Below are 14,232 nucleotides of genomic sequence, written 5' to 3' on the forward strand. Positions count from 1 at the left end.
CTCTGCTTTTGTCTGTCCTTCCTCAAAGAGCTCCGACCTGCTGCCCTCCTACTTCCAGAAGCCCAGGCCACCCCCACCCCCAGATGAGCCCTCCCACACAAACCCTGAACCCTAAAGCCAGGCTGAAGCATCCAGCTCCCTTCTGCAAACCTGACAGGTGATCGCCTCCCCCTGCGGTGGGGGTGGTGGTGCATCGAGTCCCTTCTATCATAGCACCTCCATCCCTCCCGCTCAGGGGCACCCGAGCTGCTTTCCTGTTTCAACACATGCATTATTCAGAGATTTCCCTCTTTACAGCGCAGAGGCTCCAGCCTTCTCCAGTCTTTGGTGAAGCCTCCAGCCCCTCTGCTTTGGCTCTGTTCTTCCGACGCCTCCCCAGCCAAGGCCCCCAACACGCTAGACCGTTCCAGGGCTCTAACGAAAAGGGTTCAGGACCTCAATGAGCCTGTCCTCTGCTCCTCCCGTGGCCACGCTGGCGGGGAGGGGCCAGCGCCAGGACCAGATGTGGCGTTTTTCCTGCCCGCCTCGCCAGGAGCTGGGAGCGCAGTCCTGGGCGGGGCCGGGGGCGGGGGGGGGCGGTGCGGGCAGCGGGGCCACGTGCACGCCTTAGCCGAGGGCCGCTGGGCCGCAGCAACCCTGAGCGCCGCCTGCCCGTTGGCCTCGGATCTCCCGGCCAGTCTCCGGGGCTCCCCGCTTGACCTCCTTCTGTTTCGGGCTCCCAGCCCTCCCCACAGGGGTCTCGGCGGGGAGCTGGGCCCTGCCCCCTCCTTTGATCTCCCGCTTCGAAGCAGCTGGCGGAGGGGCGGCCGCTCCTTCTGCCCGTTGGACGGCGCGGGATTGTGACACCCGAGACCCCGCTCCACCCCTTCCCGGGGCACCCAGTCTCCCTCCAACCTGGGTGGCAGCGCGGCGCGCCGGGGCTCCACGCCTCCGTCCCCGCCTCCCCTCCCTGCCGCCTGCTGCGATCCCCTGGGGGTTCGGGGAGCCAAGCGACGGAGAAAGCGCCTTAATAAAGAGCTCGTGTCAAGTGATTGGCAGTGACCTCTGCCCCCCGCCCCAGCCTCGCGCCCGGGGCTCCTGCTTAACCCTTCGATGCCCGCCCAGCTCATTAAGAGGAAGGAGTCTCTCCACGCCAACGTCCTCAGTCCCCCGGCACTGCGGCAGCCCTGAACCCCGGGGAGGCCTGCGCGGGTAGGGGGGCCGCTCCCTCCCACCCCCTCGAGCCTCTCCAGCAGGGGGCGCCGTTGCCCCACTTGGGTGCCTGGCCCAGCCACCCCTGGCCTCCCCGGCCGCTCTCTGAGCTCGGGGCGGTCACGCTGGACCCAGTTCAGGCTTCGGTGGAGCCGAGCCCGGCCGCCCGCCTCTTCCCTAGCGCCGGCTCGGAGCGGGGTTCGCCCGCTGGTAGTGTCGCCGGGTGTCCGGCGCCAAGGAGTCGAACGCACCGAGTCAGGTTGGGGAGGGGGGGGGACCAAGCCAGCCGTGACCCTGGGGACGTGAGACCTGAGTATCTGCGCCCCGGGCCCGGCGCCCCCTCCTCTCGGCGGAGAGCCCAATCAGAGCGCTCTGCCCGTGTCGCCTCCCCAGCCACCCCTCGCGCGGGAGCCAGCTGCCTCGGCCCCCCGCTAGCCCCGGACCCGCCCACGGGGGGCCAGATCCAGAGGCGGGGGAGCGGGGCCTGAGGGCCCCCCAGGTGGGGTGGGGGCGGGGCGGGAGGCGGGGCCATCTCTCTCTCTCTTTCTCTCTCTCTCTCTCTCTCTCTCTCTGCCTCTCTTTCTCTCGGGCAGGGGCGGGCCCCGCTCAGGGTATAAAAGCTGCCCGCGCGGGAGCCCAAGCCAACTCTGGGGTTGTCCTGGGACGTGTCCTGTCCTGAGTCTCACGACCAGGCGAAGGCGACCGCGACATCTCTTGTGACTAAAAGACTCAGCGTCCAGTGCTCCACCCAAAGCATCTAAGGGGATCGCCACTCGCGCCTCCATCATGCCCAACTTCTCCGGCAACTGGAAGATCATCCGATCGGAAAACTTCGAGGATTTGCTCAAAGTGCTGGGTAAGGAGATTTTAGAGCTCCCGGGGAGCCAAGGGCGGCGCCGGAGTCCTCCTGCACGAGAAAGAAAGCAGGGCGGGCGTCAAGGCGCGGGAGGTTGGGTGTCTGCGTCCCCAAGAAAAGGGGCCGAACGCTTGCATGGGGGGCTCGGGGCTCGGACATTTAGATCCTTTCTCCCGCGGGGCGTCCCCTCGCCCCCCGCCCCCATGCTAGTTCCTGCAGTGACCAGCCTGTGAACCAAGTAGAAACCAGAAGCACGAGGTCGGTATCCCTGGGGGTGGGGCCGGGAGCTCTGGGCAGTTCAGAAGCTGCAAACCCTGCACCCAGGCTGGGGGCCTGGGTCCTTACTCAGCCAGCCCCTCGGAGCCGTTCCACCCTCTTTGCCCCCACCCCACAACCAGTAGCCCAGCTCGGGGGCAGGTTCCTTATCCCTCTGCGCCACGCTCCACCCTCCAGGTGATCCGCCAGCCCAGCTCTCACGGTTGCCCCTTCCCTCCCCGTTCAGCACTTTCCACGCTGTGCCCCCACCCTCCGTCTGTGACACAGATATTTTCCTACAGCGGGCAGCTCCAAAGTCCTCAGTCGCTCTGGATAATTATCACTTTCTTAGATTTCAACAAATGGTTTCGTGTGAAACCCCAACCCCCCATTTCCGAAAATCCCAGTTCTTGTCTCCCTCCCCCACCCCAGACCTGCTGCAGCCCAGCTGGGTGTGTTGGTTAAAGGTGGGGTAAAGTTAAACCTCCTCTGACTGCCTTTCCCAACTCTGTGTGCCCTCTGGTGTGTGGGGAGGGGTAGAGAGTGGGATCGCCAGGAGGGGCTCTGGGAAGAGAGGGGGGTGAGTTAAGGACCTCAGCAATGGGGAAGCCCCCCCGCCCAGGAGCCCTGCAGCCCTGGATTTCTGGACTGAACACGGTGACCCCCCCCTTGAGTGGGAGGAGGCGGGGGGCACACCTTGTGCAGGGTGGGGTGTAGGATTGAGTCTGGACCTGGGAAGGGTCTGGAATGCTGTTTCCATATTCCTTGCCATTAGTTCTTTCGTCTAACCACGAGACTTCCTCAAGCCCTGTCTTTCCCGCTCTCCACTTGCTGCGCTTAAACGCCAAAACATTTTCCCTTCAGAAAGCCTAGATGCCATTCCCTCCCCACCTCTGGATTCTGGCCCCTCTCCCCAGCGGATGAAGCAGGAGGTGGCCCGGCACACCCACAGGCCCAGCTGGAGAATAAGAGCCAAAGCCCAGTCCTGTTGTCTGTCTGTCTTTGGTCTGTTTGTCCTCCCTGCGGGGTCTCTCCGAGCCACGTGCCCTCCTCAAGCCCTGCTGGGGGCAGATTGAAAACAGACCCATTAGACAAACAGCCCTGGCTGGAGTGGCATCTCCTTGGAACCCAGCCCTGCCCCTGCAGGAACCTCGGCCCCTGCTCGCCCCCTCTGCCCAAGTCAAGTATCCCTCTCCTGGTGAGGAAAGCTCAGGTGTTTGGGAGAAACCTGTCCCACCCAGTGCAGTAGGCAGGGTGCATGAGCAGGTTCTGCTCCTGTAACAGGAAAGATGAAAAAGGTAGGCAGTGTCGGGTGGGCTTCCAGGGGAAGATGGGGTGGGTGTGTCTGCCCTGCCAAGGCCACTGGATCTGAGAACCTCTCCCTGGACCCAGGAGATCAACAGCCCAGAAGGGGGTTCCTGGGGCTGCTGGGGGCGTCCTCCTGCTCTCCTGCTCCCTTCTTTCTGGAACAGAGTGGGTCTGTTTCAGTGCCAAGGGAAAAGAGGATTTGTTTCTCTAGGAACCCAGGGAGTCCTCTTGCCTGACCCAGCCCTGCTTGGCCCCCTCATCCCCACCCATTGCTTCCCTGAAGGTCTCTGCTCCAGCTGCGGGAGAGGGGGTGCACCAGGCAGGTGAAGTGGGCTGATGATGCTTAGACCTGGCCCCGGCCAGAAAGACCTTCCTGCCTGCTTGTCTTCTTGCTCTCCTGGCTTCTCCACCCTTCCTCATGACTGGGAAGCAAAGAAGAGGGGCCCTGTTTGGGGAAGGATGTGGGGGACAGGCCCAGGGACTCTGAATCCACAGAGCCTGAACAAGACCTGACCACCTGAGTTCAGGGTGATCCTAGAGTAGGGAACATACTGGGGGGGAGGGAACGGGGTCCCTGTCTGTCCCTTGAGGGGAGAAGGGCATGGGAGCCCGCCAGGAGGCCGGGCAAGCAAGGGTCTGATGCAGGGAACTTTGAACCTCAGCTCTGGCTTTTTCTTTGGTTTCCTTTTCCCAGTAAAAATAATAGCAGCTATAAGAAGAGGTGTGCCTAGCGCTGTGTTTCTGGGTCCCACACGCGCCACCCATTTGCCCAGGGTCACCTGGCCTGCAAGGGAGGCTGAGCCAGGTGGATGTCAGGGTCCAGTGGATCTTCCTGTAGAGCCTCTGGCTTCCCCAGGCTGGGGCCATTCTGTAGAGGGGAACAGCGCCCCAGCTCATCACCTGCTGAGAGTCCCTGCTCCTCACTGAGGAGAGGGACAGCGATGGGGTAAAGGAAGGTTGAGCTCGCACCAGACAGGGGAGGTGCATAAGGCAGAAAGGAGACGAGCCCTAACTTCCGGGACAGGAGTGGTGAGGCCTGGCCGGGGAGGGTCTGGCCTGCTCTTGGCCCGGGGTGAAGACACAGTGACTCTGATGGGTCCACCCCCCGCAGAGGGTCGCAAGCAGGGTGGATAAAGGGCCACAAGTGAGGTGAACCGGGCCAAGGTGAGGATGGCTGCTGGGTGAGGGGAGTGGGGAGAGGCTGCCCCCGAGAACACTGGGGTCCGGGCCTACTGGTCAGCAAGGTGGGACCCCACGGGGTGCTGCCGCTCTGCCCAAGCTGGGCCCTGGGGAGGGGTGAGGCAGGGGCCCGGAGCGCCCTTGAAGGTGAGCCTCCCTCCTCTCCCTGCAGGGGTGAATGTGATGCTGAGGAAGATTGCCGTGGCTGCAGCGTCCAAGCCGGCCGTGGAGATCAAACAGGAGGGAGATACTTTCTACATCAAAACCTCCACCACGGTGCGCACCACGGAGATTAACTTCAAGATCGGAGAAGAGTTTGAGGAGCAGACTGTGGACGGGAGGCCCTGTAAGGTGAGTCCCTCGGGGTCATGGCATCCATTGCCTGGCCATTTTCCAGTCTTTTCCTGGATTCTCTGCTCCATTCCCAGTGGAGAAAGTCCCTCTCTCTCGCTGCTGCGGGCCCCGCTCACATGGCCTCTCTCTTGCAGAGCCTGGTGAACTGGGAGAGCGAGAACAAAATGGTCTGCGAGCAGAGGCTTCTGAAGGGAGAGGGCCCCAAGACCTCCTGGACCAGGGAGCTGACCACTGACGGGGAGCTGGTCCTGGTAAGGCCTGCCTCCTACCAGTCCAGCGCCGCCTTCGGGGGTTTTCTGGGACACTCCAGGGCGCAGGAGGTTCAAGATCAACTGTACTGGTCCCCCGCCTCCCGAGGGGGCTGCTGGGCCGGACAGTGCCGCTCTGTGACCAGGACATGGTCCTCCGCATACAGCGGATGCACACCGAGAGGCCCAGCATTCCTCTGGGCGACGACCCTCCTGGCCTGGGGGGGAGGGTAGAGGACAGAGCCCTGGAGCTCTATCACCATCCTCCCTCCTGTGACACCAGGGCATGTGGGGACCAGCTCCTGCCTGTTGGTCCTGAATCTAGTAGGTATGGTCCCCGAAGCCACAGGGACCACGAACCTTCCAGGTTAACGATGACTTCTGACTTGTGTCCTTCCAGACCATGACGGCGGATGATATCGTGTGCACCAGGGTCTATGTCCGAGAGTGAGCAGCTGTGAGTCCAAGAGCTGCCAGAGCCCCCAGCCCACCCTTCCACGCTCCCTGCCTCACTGCCCCTCCCTCCTTCCTTCTAGGCTAGCTCTCCCCTCACTCCCCTCACCACCCCTCACTTCTGGGGATGCTGGGATGCCTCCAGCCGAGCTCAGGGTTGGATGGCAAGAGCCCAGATCACCCTTTCCAGAATCACTCCCCCTCCCCAGCCAGCAGTCCCGAACCAGCCCAGAGCACAGCCTCTCTTTCTGGGAGGGGACCTGAGGGCCCCAGTGGGAAAGACGGCCCTCTGGCTTCCGCTCTTTGTCCCTGTAGCCGACACAGTGTAGAATATTTATTGGTTAATTTTATTAAAATGTTTAAAAAAATACAACTTGTCTCTGGCTCCTTGGGAAGGGGACAGATGAGTCGCCTGAGTTCCACTTTGCGTCTGAAGCACGGTGTGGGAAGCATGGTGTCCACAGCAGGACAGGTGGGCCGCGGCGGAGGGGGCCTTCCCCTCACCCCCTGCCCACCCCTGCAGCCTCCTGCACTGCCCTGGCTCCCAAGGCTAGTCCTGGACTTCTCAGCAGGGGGGCCAGGCTCCGAGGAGCTGACTCCCACCTTCTCCCACACGTTCCTCCAATGTTCCTTCTCTCCTCCAACTCCAATCCGTGGGTGACCCCAGGCCTGGCCTTGGCCTCCCACATGGTTCCAGATGAGCTCACCAACACCCACGGGCTGGCCTTGCTCCCGCCCGGGTCTCCTGATGAGACTCCGGTCCTGCCCGCCCTCTGGTTCTGAGACACGACTATCTCGGCCTTGAGACCTACACACCCCTTCTGCCGGCTCCCCCCCACCTTCCCACGCCTCCACGCTCAGGTCAAGGCTCTACTGCGTCTTCCCAAGCTCCACGGTCATCTCCAGTGCCTGCCCTCCTTCCGCAGGCCAGGGCCCTCCACCGGGCCTTCTCCCGGCCCACCTGGTCTCATACCGCAGCACCTTCTAACGGGCCTGCCTGGCCTGCTCGTCCGTCTTCATGGCTTTGTGGGGGCAAGTGAGCACAAGTGTTGGAAGAGAGGTTCCTGTCCTGGTTCTCTCACTTGCTCGTTCCGTGACCTTGGACAAGCTACTCAGTTTCTCCGAGCCTTCGTTCTGTAATCTAATGGCTTGTTTGCTGGGGAGTGTCCGTGGGGGCCAGCCAGACCCAGCCAAGGTGGCCAGCGGCTTCCCCTGCCCCCCGTCCTGCTCATTTCTGTTTCCTTTGTGCACCGGCCACATTCAACCCTGTCAAACGGAACTCCTCCCTACCTCGCGGAAAACTGACTTCAGATGCCCCAAGCTCACGTGCTTACAGCTTGGGGTCCCCCCAAAAGAGAGACTCTCTCCCAGGGTCCACACCTTCATGCCAGAAGGGGTTTGGTTCTGCGGGGTCACATGACTGTCCTCCGCCCACTTGCTGCAGACAGGGGGACAGGGCGAGGGGCCTGCGGAGGGACGGGTGGGGCAGAGCCCGGGGGCTTGGGAAGGAGCACTTCTCTGTGAGAAGAGTTGCTTTCTCAGACTTCTCATCTATAATCCAGCAACCATATAGAACGTCCACCTCGCAAAGGCATTGTAGCAGTTAAATAAATCTCATTAAGTACATAGCACTTAGCAACAGTAAGCCCCCACAAAGCCAAGGTCCTACCTCTCTGACCCACCCTCCAAGATGCGGCCAGGAGGCAGGAGGGGGGTGGTCCTTCAAAACATAAGCCGTATTATGTCAGGCCCTGTTCAGAAACAATAAGACAAAACAAAACTCACCTTAGCCACAGCCCCTCTTTTTGCGCAGACTACCGTGCAGACCAGTATTAGCGGCCATTCCAGACGTGGGCCCTAGCCCTTCTTGCATGAGCTCCTCCCCTGCGCATGCCACCTGCTCGCCCAGGGGCACCCAGCGCTTCTCCAGAGCTTGGCTTCCCGCCTGGCCCGAAGCGGCCTCTCCCACCAGCAGTGCTGACGGCCACTGGTCACGCTTCACGGCCTGTGTGTGGCAGGTGAGCCTCCTCTCCCTGCGAGACCAGGGTGCCCTGGGGCCAGGCGTCTGGCTCCTGCCCCAAGGAGGCCACGTGCTGCAGCTGAGGGCAGAGGGGTCAGGGCCAAGGAGTGGGGGGACGGTGTAAAGAGTCCCGGGGCAAGCTGGTCCCCTCTCTGAGTGTGGGGGGCCCTTTCATGGGTATAGCCAATTAGTGTTTCCCGGGAGTCTCCTGGGAGCCGGGCACCCTGCTGGGTGCTGGGAACGCAGAAATGCATCCCATGGGCCAGATTCCCTGCCCTCCTGGGGCCTGCGGGAGGGCACAGCCCTTTAGTGGGAAGAGATGATGAAAGCATAAATACACCCCTCAATTCCTGAGTGCACCCCATGCAGGTGTTGGAGGGAAAGGGGGCAGAGGGAGGGAGAGAGCACCAGGGAGACCTTGCTTAGGCTGGGGGCAGGTGGCCATGTTGGGAGAACAGGTGTTTGGGAGGACAAAGAACTTCGGGGGGCCTGATGGACACAGTGGGGTGAAGCAGAGGGGAAGGTATTCTAGGCAGGGAGAACCACAGGGTGAAGGCCCCAAGGACAGTTTGGGGCTGTCCAAGGTCTGGGGACTAGAGTGCAGGGCAGCAGGGGCCTTTAGGGGCCAGGATGTGCGGGACCTGAAGGGCCTGAGGGCCCCAGTCCATATTTCTTATTTGCTTCCAAGAACAATGACAAGCCACTGAAGGATTTAAAGGGGGCGGCATCCCACATGTGCTTTAGGGGTCCCCTCTGGCTGTCAGGTGAAGATGAATGGAGAAAAGCGGGCGAGGGGGTGGAGCCAGCAAGGGGCTAGGAGAGGCCGGAGCAGAGGGCGGAAAGTCAGGGACGGGAGACCGGTGAGGCATGAGGCAGGAAGGAGGGATGAGAGAAAGGGGGGTGTCCTGGGTGGCTCTCTGGCTCTGGTCCTGGGGGGGCTGTTTTCAGAAACAGAGAAATAAATCTGGGCTTTCTGGATGCCAGTTTTGTTTGTCTGAATCCAGAAGCATCCTAACTCCTCAGCCTGAGGCCTGGCTTCATCTCTGTTCTGATCACCTCCTCCCCTCCCACCGCATCCCTGACCTCAGCTCCCGCGGATGCCCATCCAATCTGCTGACTCCCCAGCCCACCCTTCCCACCTTAGCTTGACTCCCATGCCCACCCTGGAGGACCTTTACTCAAGCTCTCCCTGCCCCTTCTCATGCCTTTGTGGCTGGAGCATCTGCTCTTGTTTTTCTGACCAGTTTGTCTCTTTCCAGAATCAAGTTGCCTAGGAGAAGACGGATGTGTCTGCTTCCAGAGAAGTCCTGGAGGGCAGGGGCGGGGTGTCCCCCATCAGACTGGGGGCTCCTGGAGGGCTGGTACAGGGTCTCCCCATCAGACTGCGGCTCCATGAGGGTGAGGCCCTCTCCCTGGCTCTGTTTCTGTACTCCCCGCCCTCCAGGCTGAGATGACAGGGAAGTTACAGTCCTGGACCCGGGAGATGGGATCAGGGAGGGGCCGCCTCACCCATCTGGCCCAGCCTCGCCCTACCGTGAGAAAGTCCCTCCAGCTTCCCCTCCCACCCTGAAGGCCCTCTTCCTCTTCTTCCGTTACCTGGGCCTTCATTGCTCAGCAGCGCTTTTAGAAGAAAATGCACAGGAGCCCCTATCCCCTGCTCGCATCCCCAAAATTCTGTGGGCAGAACCTTCTCTCCAGTCAGGCTTCTCAGAGTTCAACCACAGAGGGGGCAGCAGAGGGGCCCCGGGCCACCGAGCCTCCTCTTGTCCTGAACCAAGGGCCGCCGGGAGGGCCAGAGAAGGTAGGAGGGCAGGGGCAAGGGAGGGGGGTGTGGGACGCTGCCCTGGGGTAGGGTGGCTGCCGCGCACAGCAGGGGCCCTGACCCACACTGGGACAGCCTGCACCAACATCTTAGGGAAACCGAGGTACACACACACACACTCTGCAAGAGACAGGAGCATGGGGCTGAGACTGACCTAGCAACGTCAAAACCAAGAGAGTCAGGGCACAGCCAGACCGAGGAGGACTAAGCCTGCGGAAGCCGGGGCCCCAGGTGCCGCGGAGGCCCCCAGGACCCAAAGGCAACTCCCTGCCCATGTGTGGCAAGAAGAGCCAAGTTGCAGGAACCCACCGGGGAGGCTGGGCAGAGTGGGCCAGGCGCCGGAACCCCTGAGGGTGCTGAGGAGAGGGAGAGGCCTGGCCGAGGGGACGCAGGGGTCAGGGAGGGGGGAATCCAGTGGGGAGGGGAGGGTACTGAGGGCCCCAGGAGTGGGAGTCAGAGGAGGGGGGCGTGCTGGTCAGGCCCTCTGACCCCAGGTCCCGACAAAGGGCCGCCTAAGGACCGCCGCAGGCGCAAGATGGATGGGACCAGGGCGGCCAGGCCCTTTGTGGCGGGGGATGAAAGGAAGCAGGCTCCGAGGTCCCCCGGGTCCCCCCCCATGCCTGTTGGCTCCCTGCCCCTCCCCCAGTGACCTCAGGGGCCTTGGAGTGTTGTGGGGGGGTTAGGAAACAGCCGGGGAGGAGCTGAGTCCAACCAGGTATTTCCCCTGGCTGGGCCAGCCGCACCTGGGAAAGATGGGGGGCAGGCAGAAGGACAGTGGGGGCCTGGGCTGCCCTTTGGTCTCTGCAGAAATGGAATCGGTGTGAGTAAGATGCAGTGTCTGCGCCCCCACCAGCAAGGCCCCCAGCAGAGCTGGGTGAGACTGGTTCTGGCGAGGGCAGGGGTCCCCCGGCGGGCGCTCCCCCCTCTCCTGCAGGCCCGCTGCCCTCCTGACCTCTTGGCTTCTTCCTGTCCCTGTCCCCCTTGGCGCTGCCAGTCGAGAAACCAGTTCTGTGCTTGTGCTGGATAAGGATCTCTGGGCTGGGCTGGGCGCTTCCCAGGCAGCGGCAGGAACCTGGCAGGCCGACAGCACCCTGCCCCCCGGCCCCCGCCAGGGCCGCTGGGGTCTCTGCCACCCCCCTTCCCAGCCTCCTTCCCCTCCAGGGAGACTTCTCTTCTCCTCCGAGCAGGCTTGTACGGGGCAGGGTGGGTCCCTCTCCTCCTGCCCCCCCCCCCGCCCCCTTCCCCCAGGCTCCCCACAGGGCCCTGACAATCGCTCCCCACAGCAGGGTCAGCCCCTGGCCCAGTCACTGGCACGGAAGGGGGCAGTGAGACAGGCTTGACCCCACTTAACCCCAGCCCATGGTCTCCTCCTGAACCATCACTCAAGTCCCAGGACATTCTGGTCCCTTTCTCATCACCCAACTCCGCCAACGGGAAGGGACTTTCAAAGGCCATCTCCTCCATTCTTCTGCCTCCTCCTTAAACGTCTGCCTAACCTCTGCCCCTGCCCAGCGCCCCAGAAACCTCAGACCACTCCTAGCGCCTCTGCCAACCTTTCACAGGCTTGGCCAACCTCTCCCAACTGCCCCCAGGGCACTGGCCAGCCGTTTGCAGGGGGCGTGGGAGATCAGAAGGCAGGGAGGAAGGCCCGGGAGACCTGGGGGCCTCTGGAGGAGACGGGACTCAGGTCTGAGCTCCCACCCCCACCCCCGGAGGTGAGCAGGTATGTCAAGCCAGGCTGGGATTCAAGCTGGTGACTCAAGCCGGAGCAGACAGCTGCACGGTCCTCAGCAACCAGCCCTCCCTCCCGCCGCCCGAGGTGGAATCTTAGAAGCTGGGAATTCTAGAAGCAGAGAACAGAGTCCCAGAAGGAAGGGCCCTCAGGGATCATGCCTCTCCTTTGTCTGAGAGGAAACTGAGGACCAGAAAGGGGTGTGGCCTGTTTGGGGGGTCGCTCAGGCAGCAGAGAAATCACTGGTCCCACAAAAGGGGGCTGCTTGGGTCCAATACAAACCAGCTCAGTCCCAGCAGGTGTCAGCTGGGCCCCTCCACACCCTCTTGCTCTCCAGTGAAGGGAGTGGGTTCTTCAGGGTGGAGAGAACTCTTCGTCTCCCTGCAGTCTGTTTTCTGTCTCTCACCCTGCAGTGGAGCAAGCAGGTGCTCCTCGCTGGGCCCCTCTCTTCTCCTTCTGGGCCACAGATTATGAGGCCAGGCAGGTGCCAGGGCCCTTCGGTCTCAGGTGGGGGATTATAAGCTAAAGTTTCAGCAGGAGCCTAAAGGCAAGGGTATCCGGGGCTCAGCCCAGAGCGGCCTGGGGAGGGAGAGCCACTGTCCCCGGGCCCAGCATGGGGGTGGGACGCCCAGCCCCCATCCATCTCAGCCCACCCAGGGATGTGTCTGAGCATCAGGAAGCCTGGGGGCCTCCCCAACCTGGGTGACACAGGGGGAAGGTATCGCTGTTTTCAGGGGTGCCTGCGAAGCCAGGAGCCAGGCTAGGCCAGGCCAGGCCCTTCGCAGACAGGCAGCATTATCCCCCCTGCTCAGCTCTGCGCAGACCCCGCGGTGGCCGGAGCCAATGTGATCCCTCACACAGCTTTCGTCATCCCCCAGCCACTGAGGAAATGTTCTCTGACCCCCTGCGAGGTGCCCAGCATGTCATTCCACAGGCCGCCTGGGCTCTGGAGCCAGGGTGGGCACTTGGAGCTCGCTGTGCGGGACAGGGTACCGAGAAGGACGGCCCTCTCCTGCCCCTGGGGCCTCTGCCAGCCTCAGGCTGCCTGGGGCTCAACTGCGGCCTCTCCTCCCGGCCGAGCAGAGGCTAAACTTTTCAGACAAGCTTTCCTGTAATTGTCCTTCTGTCATCACAGCTCCTGACGCAGAAACCAGCCAAGGGACTGTGGAACTGCACAGGCAAGGTGAGGTCACCCCCCAGCAGCCCGTCGCAGGGCAAGAACGTGGGCCACAGCCCAGCCGGGGCCGGGGACTCGCCAGAGGAGAGATTCACCCTCCACAGCCCTCTCTGGCTCACTCCTGCCCTTTGCCCCCATCCCCTTCCTCAAGGCTAACTTAAGTGCCTCCGCTGCAGCGTCCGCTCTTCAAGGGGACGGAACCCAGAGGACAGGCTCCGGTCTCCAGTGGCTTCAGGGACCAGGCAGGTGAGTGTGTGTGGGCGCGGCCGGGTGGGAACGCTGGCTGCTCCCACCTCCCTCACCTTTCTTCCCTTGCTCTCCACCAAACTCTCCCGGCCCTCCCCTCGCCTCAGCCCCCAACTTGGGCTCCTGGCTGGGAGCCAGCATTGTTCCTGCCCAGCTCCCCGCTCCCCTCCTCCTTCCCTCCCTGGGCACCCGCCTGCCCCATCCCTGCGAACCCGGGCTGGGGGCTGGGGGAGCAGGACTGCTGGTCTCAGGCTCCGCTTCCTCCTCACGCCGACTCCACCGACAGAGAGGGCTGCCGAGCTTGGGTTACTTGGGGCCCCCGGTTATTTTTAATGCCACCAGCTCACAAGATAAATATACCTTCCCCTCCCCCCGAGCTGCCCGGACGGAGCCCCTCCTTCTCTGCCATTCACCCAGGCTCCTCAGACCGGGCCGGCCTCTAAGGCCTTCCCCTCACATGCCCTCCTAGTGGGCCCCCCTTGGCCCTGGACTCCCAGCAGGGAGACAGCGTGGCCCCCAAATCCCATAGATGACAGGGGAGGTGTCCGGGCTCCACCTAATGCCATCTTGAGACCTGTGCCTAGCAAAGAGCTCCCAGCGGAGCCTCCCCCTGGGCGGGGAGGCTGGGGCAGGCCTCCCAGAGCCTGGGGAGCAGGGGGAATTGGCCCTGGGCAGGAGTCGCTCCTGCAGGTTGGGCCCCGGGGCCCCTCTCCTACTTGGCCAGGGGCCGGGCGTGGGGTGGGGGGGGCTGGTGGAGCGCCCCTGCTGCCTCCTGTCTTATCCCACTCTGCTCCTGGTTGGTCCCACAACGCAAGCAAGTTCTGCCTGCAATTAACTTCTGGCCTCTTGCGTTGGTCCAGAGAACATTCTGACAATAGTTCAGGGCAGGAACTGCGGCTCTCCAGGGAGGGCAAAAGAGGGCCTGGGATCAGGATGGACTGCTGTTCATTCCTAGACTGTTGGAGAGCCGGGGCGGGAAGCCGCCCAGGCCCTCAGGACAGACCCCAGGTGAACCAGCCTGCGGCAGGCGGCTGCTCTGTGCACCAACAACAGGGCACTGTCTCCCTCGGGAACACCTGCTGCAGGACAGAAGCAGGTGCTGGTCGCCTCTGGCCACACAGCTTCCACCTCACAGGCCTGTTTCCTGGACCCACAGAAGAAAAGTCTGGGCCCTTTTACCCAAGAGCCCCCACAGGCCCAAGATGACCCGTCCTCTGTATTTATTTTCAAATGCTTCATGCACTCTGTCATCAAGAATTCTTTTTTTTTAATTTTTTAAGATTTTATTTATTTATTTGACAGAGAAACCAGCGAGAGAGGGAACACAAGCAGGGGGAGTGGGAGAGGGAGAAGCAGGCTTCCGGCGGAGCAGGGAGCCCGATGCGGGGCTC

The 14,232-nt window shown here is 62.6% G+C and overlaps 1 protein-coding gene and 1 long non-coding RNA gene across 2 annotated transcripts; both read left to right on the forward strand.

The window, feature by feature from the left end:
* Positions 1–1,796: 1,796 nt before the first annotated feature.
* Positions 1,797–6,217, forward strand: CRABP2 (cellular retinoic acid binding protein 2). The gene is made up of 4 exons (XM_036118310.2): positions 1,797–2,047; positions 4,962–5,140; positions 5,278–5,394; positions 5,792–6,217. Exons 1-4 carry the CDS (start codon positions 1,978–1,980, stop codon positions 5,840–5,842), a joined length of 417 nt encoding a protein of 138 aa, XP_035974203.1. The 5' UTR covers positions 1,797–1,977; the 3' UTR covers positions 5,843–6,217.
* A 3,271-nt stretch (positions 6,218–9,488) lies between these two features.
* Positions 9,489–13,507, forward strand: LOC144382516 (uncharacterized). The gene is made up of 3 exons (XR_013449529.1): positions 9,489–9,665; positions 12,554–12,601; positions 12,747–13,507. It is a non-coding gene; the product is annotated as an uncharacterized LOC144382516 (long non-coding RNA).
* Positions 13,508–14,232: the final 725 nt, after the last annotated feature.

The sequence above is a fragment of the Halichoerus grypus genome, chromosome 7, assembly GCF_964656455.1.
Source record: "Halichoerus grypus chromosome 7, mHalGry1.hap1.1, whole genome shotgun sequence".
Lineage (NCBI taxonomy): Eukaryota > Metazoa > Chordata > Mammalia > Carnivora > Phocidae > Halichoerus > Halichoerus grypus.

What these genes read in the sequence shown, in the direction of transcription:
- CRABP2 (XM_036118310.2), top strand. Translation starts at nt 1,978, where the DNA reads ATGCCCAACTTCTCCGGCAACTGGAAGATCATCCGATCGGAAAACTTC. An exon ending in TGGACGGGAGGCCCTGTAAG is followed by an intron (nt 5,141 to 5,277) that starts GTGAGTCCCTCG and finishes TCTCTCTTGCAG; the next exon opens with AGCCTGGTGAACTGGGAGAG. An exon ending in CTGACGGGGAGCTGGTCCTG is followed by an intron (nt 5,395 to 5,791) that starts GTAAGGCCTGCC and finishes GTGTCCTTCCAG; the next exon opens with ACCATGACGGCGGATGATAT.